At 40.9% G+C, this 18032-nt stretch overlaps 1 protein-coding gene across 2 annotated transcripts in view; it reads left to right on the top strand.

Annotated features, from left to right (window-relative positions):
• The window catches only part of WAPL (WAPL cohesin release factor), a 215496-nt gene that overhangs the window by 65047 nt on the left and 132417 nt on the right, over positions 1–18032 (top strand). The window contains exons 3-4 of one of the 2 annotated variants that reach the window (XM_077454602.1): positions 4509–5597; positions 5744–5797. In XM_077454602.1, the coding sequence (XP_077310728.1) occupies positions 4509–5597; positions 5744–5797 (1143 nt within the window). The remainder of the gene's footprint in view (positions 1–4508; positions 5598–5743; positions 5798–18032) is intronic. The other variant, XM_077454603.1, reaches the window with a different exon arrangement.

Genomic DNA, 18032 nt, shown 5'->3' with positions numbered 1-18032 from the left:
AAGCTTAAGATGGTCCTGTACATGTGCGTGCTTAACCACTTAAGCCCCGGACCAATTTGCAGGCAAAGGACCAGGCCCCTTTTTGCGATTCGGCACTGCGTCGCTTTAACTCACAATTGCGCAGTCGTGCGACGTGCCTCCCAAACAAAATTGGCGTCCTTTTTTTCCCACAAATGGAGCTTTCTTTTGGTGGTATTTGATCACCTCTGCGGTTTTTATTTTTTGCACTATAACAAAAATAGAGTGGCAATTTTGAAAAAAATTAAAAAATTTTTTTGCTATAATAAATAGCCCCAAAAAATATTCCTTTAAGGAGTGCTCCTAATCTCAGCTCATTGTCTATATAGAAGATACCTGGGAGCCGGAAATCTTGCTGATAGGGAATCAAATATTTATTTAATTTATTAAAATGCAAATCAATTTAACTTTTTTAAATGAATTTTTCTGGATATTTTCTTCTGCCTCTCACTGTTGAAATAAATCTTCCATTAAAATTGGACTGATCATTTCTTTGTCAGTGGGCAAACATAAAAAATCAGCAGGGGATCAAATACTTTTTTCCCTCACTGTAGGCCATGTATTCTCAGATTTTCCTTTCTTTTTCTTCTCCAGATCGTCTAGTTTATATGCCATATAGAGCCCCTCCTATCCTCGGGAACGCTCTGCCCCAGTATATCCGATCAGCCCCCACCTTTAAGGAGATCCCTGAAAACTCATTTATTCGGGGAAGCCTATCCCACACCCACCTAATGGTCCCCGAGCCACCCCCATCAATTCATTCTCTGCAGCTATTACCTTTTGTACCACCCCCTCCCTTTAGAATTCAAGCTCTACGAGCATGGCCCTCCTGTGCCTTTTTTTTTTTTTTTTGTATTGCACTATACTGTAATTGCGTTGTCCTCCCTATACATTGTAAAGCGATGCGTAAACTGTTGGTGCTATATAAATCTTGTATAATAATATTCCTTTGTTGAATGTGTATGTTTTTCATTTCTTTTAATTTGTGTGTGTCCAGTCTCCTTTTGTGTCCTTCTCCTTCTTCTTCTTCTCCTCCTTCTCCTTCTCCTCTTTTTTTTATTTTTTTTCTACAATATCTATCTCATCCAAATTTCCATGTAACGTTACCATGTCAGTTTTTAAAGAATTTCCACTTTTGAAAATATGGTCACAATTTCAGGTTTTGTGGGCAGTTGGCCATTCAGACTTTGTTCTTCCATGTGTCCGAGCTCAATGTCAATATGGATCTGTTCTCAACTGGCTGTCTCTACTCGTGCCCACTGATAGGTAACGGGAAACAAAAAAATCGATCAAAATAGCCTATTTCCCACAAGTTCTTAACTGTTTTTCAGTTGTCGACTTCATTGCTCCCGTCTTGATACATTCCATTAATTGGCGTATACCACGCACAGGTGTATAACACGCACATTCATTTTAAGAGGTAATTTTCAGGGAAAAATTGGCCTATAACACACACACGCTATTTGCACCTGATTTTCATGGTGAAAAAGTGAGTGTTATACGCCAATAAATTAAGTATTTTTCTTACACCCCTTCCCACCCAATGACATCCTATGACATTGTGGACGTGGGGTTATTTCATGCCTTCAGCAGGTATTTTTGTTCACGGCAGGCAGTCCCTTTTAGGATAAAAGTGATCTCTTCAGCAGATTTGCCGAAAGATCACTTTTATGGGCAACGGGAAAGGTGCCCCCCTCCCGCCGCATCCTGGGTGTCTCTGCTGCTTACCGGAGCTGTTGAAATCTGGAGAGACAGTCTGGTCCTGTGGCCTGATGGGCAGGAAGTTGAGTGAGGACATGATGGCCCCCACTTGACTCTATACCCTACGAGGACCAGAGCGACGTCAAACGTCCCTTCCGCCCAACAGCCTTAAAGGGACCCTTAAACTTGCAATAAAAAATAAATAAAAATATCTGGGGTCTTCTGATCCCAAATCTCATGTTGGAGGTCCTGTCATGCTATTACAAGGGATGTTTACAGCGTTGGCGTGCTCGGATAAGTCTGGTATGGATCTGGGGGGGGGCCCACACCGTTTTTTCGGTGTAGGGGGTTCCCCTTAAAATCCATACCAGACCTAAGGGCCTGGTATGCCCTTGGAGGGGGAACCCATGCCGAGTTGTTGTGTTTTTTTTTTGGCGAGGAGTTCCCCCTTGAGAGCTCATTCTCTGATTGGCCACGGCAAAAGTCGCCTGGCCTGGGGCGACTTAGTCGCGTTGTAAGTCGCCCCAAGTCGTGTTCAAGTTGTGTCCAATTTGCCTCCAAAAGTCGTGTTGCCCCTGTGTGAACCGAGTCTTAGGGTCTCAAGAAATAGGCAGTCGGTGCATCAGGTGTGCTCAATTTTCAGAGATTGGCACCATAGCTTGTGAACTCTCTAACTTTCACAAAGACCAAATAATATACACTGATTTGGGTTCTTTTTACCAAAGATATCTAGCAGTATAAATTTTTACTAAAATATATATGAAGAAAAATTAATACAGAAACAACAATGATGTGCTCCTTTTTTTTTTTTTTTTTATAGTGCCAAAATTTAAAAACCCAGCGGTGATTACCACCAAAAAGCTTTATTTGTATGTGTGTATATGTATATACAGTGGTGTGAAAAAGTGTTTGCCCCCTTCCTCATTTCCTGTTCCTTTGCATGTTTGTCACACTTAAGTGTTTCGGAACATCAAACCAATTTAAACTAGGACAACACAAGTAAACACAAAATGCAATTTGTAAATGAAGGTGTTTATTATTAAAGGTGAAAAAAAATCCAAACCATCATGGCCCTGTGTGAAAAAGTGATTGCCCCCCTTGTTAAAACATACTATAACTGTGGTTGCCCACACCTGAGTTCAATTTCTCTAGCCACACCCAGGCCTGATTATTGCCACACCTGTTCACAATCAAGGCATCACTTAATTAGGAGCTGCTTGACACAGTAAGGTCCACCAGAAGATCCTTAAAAGCTACACATCATGCCGAGACCCAAAGAAATTCAGGAACAATTGAGAAAGAAAGTAATTGAGATCTATCAGTCTGGAAAGGGTTATAAAGCCATTTCCAAAGCTTTGGGAATCCAGCGAACCACTGTGAGAGCCATTATCCACAAATGGCGAAGACATGGAACAGTGGTGAACCTTCCCAGGAGTGGCAGGCCGCCCAAAATTACCCCAAGAGCGCAGCGACGACTCATCCAAGAGGTCACAAAAGACCCCACAACAACGTCCAAGGAACTGCAGGCCTCACTTGCCTCAGTTAAGGTCAGCGTTCATGCCTCCACCATCAGGAAAAGACTGGGCAAAAATGGCCTGCATGGCAGAGTTCCAAGGAGAAAACCACTGCTGAGCAAAAAGAACATCAAAGCTCGTCTCAATTTCTCCACAACACATCTTGATGATCCCCAAGACTTTTGGGACAACATTCTGTGGACCGATGAGACAAAAGTGGAACTCTTTGGAAGGTGTATGTCCAAGTATATCTGGCGTAGAAGGAACACTGCATTTCATAAAAAGAACATTATACCAACAGTAAAATATGGTGGTGGTAGTGTGATGGTCTGGGGCTGTTTTGCTGCTGCTTCAGGACCTGGAAGACTTGCTGTGATAAAAGGAACTATGAATTCTGCTGTCTACCAAGAGATCCTGAAGGAGAATGTCCGACCATCTGTTCGTGTACTCAAGCTGAAACGAACTTGGGTTCTGCAGCAGGACAATGATCCTAAACACACCAGCAAGTCCACCACCGAATGGCTGAAGAAAAACAAAATGAAGACTTGAGTGGCCTAGCCAAAGTCCTGACCTGAATCCTATTGAGATGTTGTGGTATGACCTTAAAAAGGCCGTTCATGCTCGAAAACCCTCTAATGTAACTGAATTAGGACAATTCTACAAAGATGAGTGGGCCAAAATTCCTCCAGGACGCTGTAAAAGCCTCATTGCACGTTATCGCAAACGCTTGGTTGCAGTTGTTGCTGCTAAGGGTGGCCCAACCAGTTATTAGGTTTAGGGGGCAATCACTTTTTCACACAGGGCCATGATGGTTTGGATTTTTTTTCACCTTTAATAATAAACACCTTCATTTACAAATTGCATTTTGTGTTTACTTGTGTTGTCCTTGACTATTGTTTAAATTGGTTTGATGTTCCGAAACACTTAAGTGTGACAAACATGCAAAGGAACAGGAAATGAGGAAGGGGGCAAACACTTTTTCACACCACTGTGTGTGTATATGTGTGTGTATGTGTGTGTGTGTGTGTATGTATATATATATATATATATATATATATATATATATATATATATATATATATATATATATACACTTGGGAGTTTTAATGCCTAAAATTGTTTTTAAATGTGCAAAAAAAAAAAGCATAAATGTCTGAAAGTGGATGTGTTGAGCTGTATATTTAAATGAGAATTTCAGCTTGATGTAAAAACATTATCTGCTTTAGAAAAAATAGTCAGGTTTTTCTAATCGGTTTGTGTTTTTCATTGTTTTAGGTAATCTGCATAGTTTTACAGAAGACAAAAATAGTTATTTTCCAAAGAAGGCTGAAAATGACAGCAAAAAATCTACAAGCATGTTACCTTCAGGTTTGTCTACAAAAACCTGCAATAGCAGCAATCTACCTGTAGAGTCACTCATCTCTAGTTTTGCCACAGACACACATGATTGGGATTCCAATTATTTAAAGGGGTCAGACTCTCTAGAACAAAATGAGCAAAACCAAAGCTCTCAGAATCTGTTGCTATACGATTGGGATGAACTGACCCAAGAAAATTCATATGTTCCCAACCTTCTTTCTGATGAGGATGAAGGCAGTCATTTTGAACCCAAAGCTGAAGAGGACAGTCAGCTTGCTAAAGAACAAATGTATAATCCAGAAGAGCAAACTAGTGAGGATGTGCTACAAGGTGTCAAACTTGGTAATTGTAGGACATATTGTAGATCTACCAAGGCAAAATCTTCACAAGGTTCCTCCAATTTTGACAGACTTTTAGATGGCTCAAGCTATTCAATGGCCAAATCTAACAATGCCACAGACAGAGCAAGCACTGTTAATAGAAGCAGTGGGACCAAAACCACTGGACGGACTAGAGATTATACAGTTCTGCATCCATCTTGTCTCTCCGTATGTAATGTTACCATCCAGGATAGCATGGAAAGAGGTATAGATGAGTTCACTGCAAGCCCTACAACAGATTTAGGGGAAGCAGGGCGTCTTAGAAAGAAGGCCGATCTTGCAACAGCAAAAACAACCACGCGATTTCGTCCTGGCAATGTCAAGTCCAAAAAAGATGCCAAACTGGAGTTCTTTGGTTTTGATGACCAAGATGATGGCTGCAGTGAGGAAGGAGGTTCTAGGCCATTTGGGCAGTCAAGCTATAGAATTAAATATTTTGGCTTTGATGACTTGAGTGAAAGTGATGATGATGATGACGAGGATGAGGAGGATGATGATGGTTGGCATCAAAAAGAAAGGAAGTCGAAGAAGAAAGCAATGAGTGCAGAGGTCACATTTATGTCTGATCTGCCAAGCTCAGGAGTTGATAAAAATGTGCAGAGTATTGTCTCTTCAAATAATATTGGTAAGAAATTGCTTTCATTTGGTGGCTTGATTTTTTTATTTTTTTTTTGTTTGGGTGGGGATATGCTCTAATTGTAAAATCTGGTGAATTTTTTTTATTGAATATATATTGAAAGCAAAATGCAAATTTTACACCACATTTTACAGACAAAAAGCCCACCATTCAAACAAGCAGCAGTTCAGACCCAAGCAAAAACAAAGGTAAGTGACTCATTGGTTTTTACTGCATAGGCCTTTACTAAGTGGTGTGCTCACACTTTACTTGTGTTTTCTGGGTCTTCCTTCCTAATGGTGTGTGTACTGTCTGCACTCAATATAATCATTCATAGCCCTTTGAATATCTATCTAGTTGTATCGAGTTAAGTCATAAAAGCCATTATCTTAAATGTATAGTACAGTTCAATGGGTTTATATGCAGGCAACCTTCCGGTGATTGGACACTGGCAAAATAGCTGCTTGGGCTGCCCTTAGAGTGCACTACTAAACCCCTGCCCACTTCATAACACTCTAGTTTGAAAGAATAAGTTTGTCTTATCCATTGTATTCCAGAAAACCTCTTGCCTTGCAATCACTTAACACAACTTTAGGGAGTTGCTCATGAATTCCCCCAGCTTGGCCACTTGTGTTAACTTGGGATCTCAATCTGGAGCTCTCTATACTTAAGAGATATTCCTTTCGGATCACCTTATGCTATGTACGCACTTAAGGTTTTTTTTTTTTCTTCCGTCAACCCGGTGGGCTAAACTGTGAAAAAAAATTACATATCGCGAACGCAAGTGATGCTAGTGCAGCGATCTCCCCCACTATGCCTTTGTGTTCTAACAAGGTGACCCCTCCTCTCCACCCACCCTTCCTAGAACACACTGGTCAGCGTTTGCAGTCATTGGCTGCCCTTTGACAAAAGCCAGTTGTCAGACTGGCTTCTGTTAGACAGCTGTACACACTGGCCAGATGGCCAGTTTCTGATATCCTGTCTATGTGCACCCTGCCTTCATGTTGGCTATTACATCTGTTAAATATGTTTTTCTAAGTTGGCATATTTTTCTTCTGAAGAAGCCCTTATTGCACAAGGTCAAAGTGGTTTTGAGATCAAAACTCTCCTTCCTACATAAGGTGATTTCTTTCCTTAATGAGGATGTTGTTTTTACTTCCCTTATGTCCTGCACCAACACCTGACAATGAAATTGGCTGTCACATCCTACTTGGCAGGCACAGGTTTTATTCTAAAGATTGAGTTTTTGTCCCATCTGTGGCCCTGCATCATACTCCACCATTGCTAGGTTGATCATGTATCTTCTCTATAGGACCTATACCCTTAAAGACAGAGTTGCTCTTTTCACTGTCAGGGCTTATTCCACCAGCCTGTTATTGCCTTTTCAGCATCTGGCTTTCTTGATGTGTAACGTCACCCCCGGTGCTCTCTTCACACATTCTCCCAGGTGTATGTTAATGCAAGCTTCGGCCACAAAGTGCTTCAGGTTGGGTGTTTTTTTTTTTTTTTTTTTTTCCAACCCATATTTTTGATAGGTTATTACCCACCCATCTGTTTATTGCTTGAGTATGTCCCATGGTCTGTGAATGCGTATCCTGTACCATGTGATTAATATAATGGGAATTTTGATTTACCTGTAGGTTCCTTATCTTGGAGTACAGGACACAGGCTCCTCCCCTCTGTGTCTATTCGCTCCTTATTGCTTGCTAAAAAAAAAAACTGGAGTCTCGCCTAGTGGGTGAAGTTGTATTGTGTGCTCTAGTGGCGGCCCTAGCAAGAATTTTTGCCAGTGTCCAATAATTTGAAGGTAGTCTGCATATAACCCATGGTCTGTAATACAAGTCCTGTGCAGTGCGCCAAGATAAAATTTACAGGTAAGTCAAAATTCCTTTTATTTTTTAATGCATCATTCAATTTAGTTAATCAACTCTTTTTATGCCTATAGTTTAAATGCATTTTTCATGCACCTAGTAATCTTAGTTGTGCACATCAAATGGTAACCTAGTGGGCATATAAGGTTCTGTTGAACGCTGGAAAAAAATATTTATCCATAGCCCCAAGAAGGCATTGTACAAGGCTGAATAAACAGAAAAAAAATGGACTTCATTTGACACTAAGTGGGCATGATTTTTAGGATTCCGTTGAATGCTATCTCCCCAGCACACTTGGTGATAACATTATTACATTTATTTCATATAAGTTGTTTTGTCAGCCCTTTCCATGGTCAGTACTGTAAAAAAAAAGTGCAGAAATTGCAAAATATATACATTCAAATCTTAGTTTAATTGTTAAGATTATGGATGTTCAAGGATTAACTTCGAGGCGCTATGCATTGAAGATAAAAAAAATCTTTTGTGTGCAGAAGCCCCGCTAAGCCCTGATGTTTTTCCTGGAAAGAAGTGGCTCCTTTGCTACCCTTCTTGACACAAGGCCAGCCTCCAAAAGTCTTCACCTCGCTGTGCATACAGATGTACTCACACCTGCCTGCTGCCATTCCTGAGCAAGCCCTGCACTGGTGATGCCCCTATCCTTCGGCTGAATCAACTGTAGGACCTGGTCCTTGCACTTGCTGGACTTTCTTGGGTGGCTTGAAGCCACCATCACAAATGCAGTGGAAATTTTTTTTTATGGGATTGTTTATTTTCATGGCAAAGAGGGACTTTGCAATTCAAATGGTCACTTTTCATAACATTCTGGCGTATATGCAAATTGCCATCCTAAAAACTGAGGCAACGGGCTTTGAAAATCTTTAAATATTTGTGGTGTTCTTAAAATTTGGGCCACAGCTGTACACTGAAGTGAACCCATTCCAAACAGCCACAGTTTTGGAATGGGTTACAGGGTCACCCTTACCTCTACCTAAACACAGCACTAGACTATATAAAGTCCAGGCTATGCCTGTCGGTGAGCATACCCTGAAGTGGTTTTCAGGGTCTGGGTTCCATAGTGATGCGGAATGTCCTTGAAAGCTTTGCCAGTCACCTGAAGATATGAGTCCATAAAACATGGTCTGAGAATTTTGGCTGGTTTCTTGTAATGTACAATTTAATATAATTTTTTTCCCTTTACATCTTTCATGACAGCACCAGAGAGTGGTCCCACCCACTAGGAAACACCAACTCCACCAAATTTTAAAAGGAGACTTCTCCCCACACCTAAACCGTTTTTGTTTTATCTGGCAAGGGAGCACCTAGTGGGAGTCAGGGTCTGAGGTGCTGTCCTGAGAGGCCAGACTACCTACCCCACCATACACCCCCCCCTTTTTTTTAACCTCCAGAGAGTCCGTCCCTCCCACGCCGCACCAATGGTAGCTGGTAAGTGGGCTCCTTATTCCTCTTCAGCTCAGAGAGCTTGACTGTTTCTGGGTCTGCTCCTAGGTGGCGGCAGACTTTGGTGGGATTCCCCAGCATGTTCGGTGCTACAAGCCGCTGCCCTCTTTTTGGTGGCAGAGTAGAGACTCGGCTGGCCAGAAAGGTATTCACGGAGCAGGTGCAGTGTCCTTTCCACCTGAAATTGCTCAGGGGAGAGGGGAGGAGCAGTCCTGAGGCCTATATTATGGTTCCAGATCTGCACTGATGAACTCCGGAACTGGTGTTCTAAGCCGCAACAAACGCAGCACCGCGATGGTCTGTGGGAGCGGCTAGTGGGACAGGCACCAGCAAGTCCCAGGTAGGAGGGTATTGGGGTGGGGTTGGTCTGCTCTGTGCCTCTTTCTATGGCTTCTTTCCCCTGGTGGCTGGTGCCTGTCTGGGCACAGGGAGTTGGCTATTGTACTACCTTAGCACCTTTGAGCCCGTTGGGAGACAGATTTGCCTCGCTGGGATGCTCTGGTGTTTTTTTTTTTTTTTTTTTTTTTGTCTTTTTTTCTGCCTGGCTAAAAGTTCTCATCCAACGATCAAAAAGAGATGTCCCTCATGTAAAACAAAGTTACCTGAGGGTTGGAAGAAGACTGTCAAATTTGCATTGACTCGCCTCAGTTAAGGAGCTAGAGGCTACTAACCAATCTTTTCGACCTTCTCTTACAACACCATCCCTGAATCGGCCAACTACCTCAGGATCCTCTCAAGGCTCACAATTCATCCCAGTGGTGGAGGCTGAACTGGTCCTCCTACCCAAGGGGAGCATTCCCCTTCTCACTCCAAAGAGGAGGAGGAAGGGGCAGAAGACACACCTTCAAGATAGAAACTGTCCTTAGAACAAGTAGACAGTCTGAAAGCAGTGTATGCAACGTTGGGTTTAGGTGAAGAAAAGAGAATTATCATTGCATAACCGTATGTATGCAGGGCTGAGTGAAAACAAGAAGTGGCACTTTCCTTGTGCATTCAGTCATCTCTGAAGCCATCAAAAAGGAATGGGCGGATCCAGAGAAACTTTTTTTTTTTTTTTTTTTCGAGCAAAAAAAGATGCTTCCCATTCAATGAAGACCCAGATGTGCTTTGGAACAAAGTTCCTTAATTGGACGCAGCATTTTCCTAAGTTTCCTGATCGACCGACTTGGCATTCGAAGACATGGGGATATTAAAAGATTCCATGGACAAAAAGGATCAACCGCGTAAAAAGGCTTGGCAATCCATCATGGGCAATCTCAAACCGGCTATGGCTACTACCTGTGTTTCTGTAAACATGGAGTTCTGCCTAAATCGGCTAAAAGCCCACATTTTAAGAGATTCACCCACACAAGAGATACTTGATTATTTTTCAGACCCGTAAGGTGGGGGGGGGGGGTGTATTCCCCTAGAATTGAAACTAGGGAAAGAGTGGACGATGCTCATGTAGACATGGGACTTGGACTGAGATAAAACCGTGCAGAGGATAAAAAACAAACAAACAAAAAATAAAAAAATACATATTTTATAAATAACCAATCTCCTTAAGGTTCAAATAGCAATTATTTACTCATATTTAATGTACTCACAACTGTTGTATCAACATCCCCTCAATTTAACTTGGGAAAACTTTTAAGCAGTAGGAAGGACATAATAGGCAAACCTAGGGATTCCAAATGGTGCCCCGTTAGTGGCGTACTTGTAAATAACATAAAGCTAAATACGGGAGCTACATACATACTTCCCAATATATCTATATAAAGTAACCATGTATAATTCAAATTTAAAGAACAAGTAAGTACCTAGCATTGGCCACCACAGGGCGTTTCTTATGTTGAAGCCAATATTCACAGCCATTTAGTCCGCTCGGACATCCAGTCCCCAAGAAGAACCCGACTTGTGAAAGACAAAATAATAATCCTGGCCAAAAGGTCCCAAAGGGAATATGAAGCAGGTACATTTCCCCTAAAACAGACAAAGTAGTACTAGTTGAAGATTGCCTAAACCATCAGAGGTGAGTCAAACCACATCACCAAAACCAGTCAAAGCGTCTCACCTTAGACACATCCACGATTCAGTGAATACACTGCACACGCTGGCTAACCCAATAACCCGATCTCACTTGTTTAAATATGCACATTGGTGCCAAAGGAAGCCCCGCTAAACAGTGCATCAGTGTGATTATAAACAGCTGAAGACTGCTAACCTTTTATCTCCAAGGAGATAAAAGAGCGTGCCACGCACGGTTACCACAGAGTTAGGACGCCGTGCGCCACGGCGCACTTATATTGCGTCCTTGCGCATGAACAATACATTATTGCGTGCTTCCGTTCTCTAGAAAAGTCCGCTCATGCGCATCAACCTGTGCTTATACGTCAATCCGTGTGCCTGTTGTATGATAGAATTCTTAACTGTGTACAGCCCGTGGTCGAATGTGCCCATTCTCAAAATGAGTCTGCTCATGCGCATAACCTTGTGCTTAAATGTCAATCCATCGACCTATTGTACAGCAGAATTCTTATCTGCCCACAGCGAAAAGTCCTTATTGTGGTAGCCTCATATAAGCTGAAACCATACATTGGTGCATGCGCGAAAGAACTATCAAACCCATAGTCCTACCAGATAATCGATAATCGAGAGACTAATCAAATTACAAGGATGAGAGATGGTAAAAGGGAACTAATAAATCCTTTAAATATAGTTAACTGAAGCATTTCAAATACGCCATTGACTAAGGTATGGGGAGGTGCTCCCTGGCGCCATCACCGCAACATCACTGCCAAGGGTGAATGGAGAGCAACAATCATTGTCCTCCTATTCCCGATGCTATCCAGGCCAAGAGACATTCCACCATCCAAAATCAATGATTCCAAGTACCATAGATGCACAAGCATACGTCCCACCAGTACACCATACAGATTTTGTAGATCCCAAATAGGGACTAGAACAGAAATTTTCTCCCCTGCTTTAATCATCCCATGTTTTATCCAGCTTACTTATACATTGAACAGCATACATATATAAATGAACAAACAATCTAAATACAAAAACAACCAAAACTAAATTGTATACATCTTATTTACATCATTGGCAGAACAGTGTCCCTCACAGAACAGACAAAGGACGAACATTCCAAAATGATACAGGCATTCAAAAAAGCTTGTGACAGACAGGATTAAATTGCTGTTTGAGAGAGACAAATATCAGAAAACAGGTGGATGTTACGAGAGTAATGACCACGTATTCACGTAACGATACATTGCACACTCACATTGGTCCCTACCCTGAAGAGGCCCACAATCCATGGTCCCCATTCATATACTAGGGCCAATTTTGGACAGAAGCCAATTAACCTACCTGCATGTCTTTGGAGTGTGGGAGGAAACCGGAGTATCCGGAGGAAACCCACGCAGGTACAGGGAGAACATGCAAACTCTTAAGCAGGTAGTGTCGTGGTTGGGATTCGAACCAGCGGCCCTTTTTACTGCTAGGTGAGAGTGCTAATCACTACACCACTGTGCCACCCACAAAAGTGTACCTGATGTAATTAGTCAGCACTAGCATCTTCTAACAGGTGACCGCATCATTAGTAAGTATATTGGTGCGGCTCCTCAAATTACCTATAGAACATGCCAGTCTCTTAAAGACAGATTGGTCTATGCTCACTTCCAGGTTTGGACAAAGGATGAGCCATGGGCCATGTTTAAATGCCATGGATGTGAGTACTGTAGCTGGATGCTAGAGGATTCGTCCTATGTGCTTCCTAATGGAGAGGTTTATAATATGAGATTCTTTGCCAACTGTCACACTAAGGGAATTGTTTATGTAGCATTTTGTAAATGTGGTTCATTTTATGTTTGGTAAAATGTTTAGAAACTTTTGGAGATGGGTCTATGACCTTATATATATTATATAAGGAAAATATCTACGTTATACCCCCATAGGTAGAAAGGGTCAGAGAGGACTCAAGGGGGGGGGGGGCAACATTGATCAAAAGTTGCTTCAACGAGGGGCTAAATGGATATTTAAATTGAATGCTACTAGGGCATCTGGCCTCAATTACTCTTAGCTTTAGACCCTTTCGCTGAATAGAACTTAGGTTTCTGTCTTTAGAACAGCTCCTTTGTAAAACACTGCCTTTGAGTTAATCTATCATTGGGACCCGATGGATGCCTGTATCATTTTGGGAGGTAATAACTTGGGCAAAATGGTAATTTTAGTTGCATTTATTCTTCCTATCCAGGATAATGTGAGTTGAGACCATTGTTTTAACAATGTTCTTTTAATAAGGGTGGGTAATTGGCTGTGAATAAATATGTATAAGAGGCTGTTAGATGGATTCCTAAATATGGGATAGGCTTTTCTGCCCATATAAAGGGGAGTGCCATTTTTAGTGGAATCAATTCTGCATCAGTTGGGTGAGATATCAAGAGCCAGGCATTTCTTAGGGTTAATGGCAGGCGTGAGATTGACACAAATCTACTTAAAATGGGCAAAAGATTAGGACCTGACATTTGTGGTGATGACAGAAAAAGGATTTCATCCACAAATATACAGAGTTTATGCTGTAGACCTCCTGCTTCAATGTCGGTAATCATGGGGTTGGTCCTAATAAATTGGGCTAAGGGTTCTAAAATAAGAGCGAATAATAGGGGGGATAATGGGCATCCCTGCCTTGTGCCTCTTTCGATGAAGAATGGTTCGCATTTGTATCCAGCACATTTTATATATGCCATAGGTTTGTTATATAATGCTGTTGTCCATTTTATAAAATGTGGGCCAGAATATTTCATGTATGGCCATGAAACCATGTCAAATGCCCTCTTAATGTCCAATAAAAGAAAGCAAGAGGGGATATGACGCTTTTTGGCAATATGTACCATAAGCACTGCCCTTCACACATAATCCCGCTTGTCTATGCGTAGTAAAGCCTACCTGATCTTTATGTATTAAATTATATATTTTTTGGTTAAGGCGTTTTGCTAACAGCTTAATATCAAGATTCAGCAGAGAAATGGGGCGATAGCCTGCGCAGGAAGTAGTATCGGAAAGCGATTTTGGGATCATGCAAAATATTGCCGTCAATGATTCTTGTTTGAAAGAATGGTCATTTAACAATATATTAAATGCATTAGCTAAAATGGGGGATAGTTCTGTGAATGTATGGTAATATGAAGCCGAATGACCATCTGGGCCCTTTTATTTCTTTTATTTGTTTTTAGTTCTTTAATGGAGGCAGCCACTACACCCGTTGATGAAGGTTTTTCTAAAAGTTATTTTTGATCATGGGATAAGTCTATGTTGGAAAAGGGATCCGCTTCGGTATCATTACAATTTTGAGTTGATTTGTATAAAGATGCTAAATGCGATTTGAATTTGCACGATTTTGACTGGGTTACTAGTGTAATTGTCTTTTGATACCTTCCAGCGAATAGGTTTGAATGGTTTGTTGAATTTAGTGCATGTGCTAAATACCTGGATTTTTTAATTTTTGTATAAAAATTATGTCTAGTGCGTTTATAGGCTTTATCTGCCGTTTCCGTAAGAAATAAGTTCTATTGTATACACGTTTTTTTTTTTTTCTAATTGGGATTTCGGATTGTTTTGAAATGAAATAGACACAGCTTTAAAGTCGTTTTCTAGTTTAGGGGTAAGGATTTTACGTTCCCTTTTTTAAACAATGCCATTTGTCTCTGTATATCGCCTTGCAATACTGGTTTGTGTGTTTCCCAGAGTGTAAGGGGGGATATTTCGGGTATGCTATTGTGCATCAAGTATTCTTTCAAAGTCTGCTCAACTTTCTGGCATTGTGATGGGTGTTTTAGCATTATGTCTGGTAAATACCAAGTAGGATCATATGCCTTTGGCATAGTGGAAGCTATGGTCGTAACTACCACATTGTGGTCTGACCATGTAATGGGGAGTATATCAGATGGGAGAATCTCAGGTATCATGCCAATAGTTAAGAAAATATGGTCAATGCGGGATGAGGATTGATAAGGGTGTGAAAAGTGTATAATTTTTTTTTTTTTTTTTTTTTTTTTATCCGATTACTTTCTCTCCATGTATTAACTAAGTTGTATCTGGAGAGGAGTTGAGAAAATTTTGATTTGGTCGAGGCATTGTGAGGTGTGTAGGGCGATTTGTCAAGAAATGGGAGGATAACCTGATTAGACTCACCGCCAATAATCACTGTTCCAATTTTGTGTGTATTCACCACTTGCAAAAATGCAAGAGGAGGGATTATTGTTAGGCGCAAAGTATTATACAATAGTGACCTACGTATTGATCATATGTCACCGCAGTATTATGTATCGTCCTGCTGGGTCTTGGATCTCTGATTAATAAAGTGAAGGCTTTATCAGTGGATAGCAATAAGAGTTCCTCTTTGTTTGCAATTTGCAGAGTCTGTAAAAATTTGCAGATAAAAAGGGGATATATATTTGAGTGGAATCCTTAGTGAAGTGCGTTTTCCGTTTAGACACACAATGGTGTGCATGAAAAGTGCGAAATGCTTTGGTCCTTTGTGGTACGTTTTAAACCTTGAACATTCAGGGATAATACATTTATTGGAGCCATGATAACTGATTATAAAGAGCGAACTTGCCTAGCTATATAAAATTCTGGGTTGGAGGTGCGACCTGTATGAACTTAATAGGAATAGAAGAGAAATGGGGTCTCGTGGAGTCTGAAATGGAAGAGAAAGAAAAGGCGGCAGCAAAAAAGGTTAGCGTAAATATAGCTTGATTTGAGACCAATGGATATGCAAAAAATTAAAAATTGGCCCGTGATAGAGAATGTGGATCCCTATCAGGGGGTGGGGCACACCTATGTCGATCACCCACATCGTATGTGTGGATGAACATAGTAGACCATGGAGGGCGCACGGGTCATCTGCGTGCAGGGAAAAAGCCCTATACTGAAAGCATCAAAAGGATGCATGTATTTCGGGTAGCAGGTAATTTGTTAAATGTTAACTTTCTAGGTATTCCTATATAATTGCCTAGAGAATATAACGTTTTAAATTTAACTTGTCATATATCCTGAAAGCAATTTAAAACAATAGTATCAAAGGAATTTAATAACTGGGTTAAATCTGGAGTAATAGTTCAGAATTATTAAAATTGTATCTATCTCGTATATATTGCAATAGTATGCCTGAAGCTATTATTATTTCTATTAACGGTGTTTGTTTTTAAACTGCCGTATAATATTAGACACCATTAAAAAGGTGATATTATCTCGGATCAAGTACAAACTGAATGAGGCTATTTGGAATAATAGGGTTATAAGAGGCTAATGTTTAGGAAAAGAAATTGTCACTTCATCTTACCCCCTAATTAGCCTGAACATTGGTAGTATTTTACCTTTGGTAATTTCCTGACCATTCGTGAAACTAAAATTGCAAAAAGAAAAATAATATATAAGGAAAAATGAAAAAGGGAAATAATTCCAAACAGCCTCTTAGTAGTTAAGTATATAGGGTTAATTCTCAAGTCACTTATAGAATTTTTGAAAAGGCATGTCACTGGTTGTGAAAAAAGTCAATCAGGTTAAGGCCTCTTTCTTACGAGGTGGATCCGCTTCCACGGAGTCCGCCCCTGTCCGCCATCTCAGTGGGAGATCTCTCCAGAATTTTACAATTGTCTCTTGGAGGACCATCTGTATTCTTTGCCGTGAGGGCTCGGTGGACTCTAATTCCAGACGGTCTATAGGCATGGAAGGTTGAAGTTCTTGAAATAGCGCAGTAATTGTGGACTGTAGGTCTGTCACCGTTTCTGGAATCCCTCTTATATGCAAATTGGATCTCCATGCCCTATTTTCATAGTCATCTAATTTGGATTGGAGTCATTTTCTTCTTTTAAATTCTGCATTTCAGTCATTGTCCTGTGTGTCCAAAGCAGCAGTGCGGTTGCCTAGCTCTCTAATCTCTTTGATGCTGCTAGTTATCTGTTCAGAGGTCTGCTTTAATGCCTTATGGAGCATTTTCTCAAACTGATGCAAAAGTGCTGGAGATGCTGTGGATATTTGTGAGGGATTATGGAAATTAGTTCAGTTTCTGAATCAGGAGAAATTAGCTGAGGAGTTTTTTTGCCTGTGGGAATGTACTGAGGCAGTCAATGTGGAGGGAACTGCTGCTATTTTAGCTGCTGTTTGCCCCTGTATGTCTTTTGTGAGGAGAACATTTAGTTTGCCACGGTTTGGTCCCAACACCATTGTGGTGGCTTAAAATGGTATCTGCCTGGTACAAGGGGGTGCTGAAGGATACCTTTATAGCCTGCTATGTCCCTTTTATGAAGGCGGCTTTATCCCTCAGTGGAACTCTGGCTCTCCATGTCTGTCGCACTAGATTCCGCGAATGCACCTTTGATCTTTGGAGCTTTCATCTGGGCTATGCCTTCCCTGTTTTCAGCCAATTTCACTGATATTAAGGAAAATGGAAAAGTAAAAAGTGTAAGTAATTCTGATCCCTCCATTCTGGCCGAAAAGAGCCTGGCTTTTCTCCATTCTACAAGTGACAGTCAAAGCATTCTGGCAGCTTCCTCTGACAGGACTTACTACTTCAAGGCCCAGTATACCACCCGGATATAGCCAGGCCAAGCCTCACTGCCTGGTATCTGAGGAGCAGCTGTTAATGAACAAAGGATTGTCAACTTTATATGTATTGACTTTACTCGCCAGTAGAAAGAAACTAGAGATATTTACACTTAAAATTTGGAGAGTACAACTTTTGATTTCATTTGTCAAACTGAACTGTAGAAGACATTGTCAGTTTTGGAATTTCTACAAAATGGCGCAGACAAAGGTCGTGTGATTAGCACTCCTGAAGTGCAAGTGTCTGCCCTGTGAGTATACCTAGAACAATTATTGGTGAACTACACACTCTATCAGTAAAGGAACCTTTTTTGTTAATTTACCCAGACAGGATTGTACGTAAAACAGCTCTTTTTTTTTTTTTTTTGCCAAAAGTAGCATCCGTTCATAACCGGTTGCAGGAAATCATCCACCTAACTTTTTGTTTAAATCCTTCTGGAAAATAGGAGAATTTATTCCCCAACTTAGATGTAAGAAGAATTTTATTACATTACTTGGAAGTAACAAGGGACTTTTGGTCTTC

The sequence above is a fragment of the Lithobates pipiens genome, unplaced genomic scaffold, assembly GCF_037356315.1.
Source record: "Lithobates pipiens isolate NorthernLeopardFrog02 unplaced genomic scaffold, aLitPip1_a1.2 Scaffold_25, whole genome shotgun sequence".
Classification (NCBI taxonomy): Eukaryota; Metazoa; Chordata; class Amphibia; order Anura; family Ranidae; genus Lithobates; species Lithobates pipiens.
Note: the sequence above shows the minus strand (reverse complement) of the source record. Positions and strands in the feature narration are given on the sequence as shown.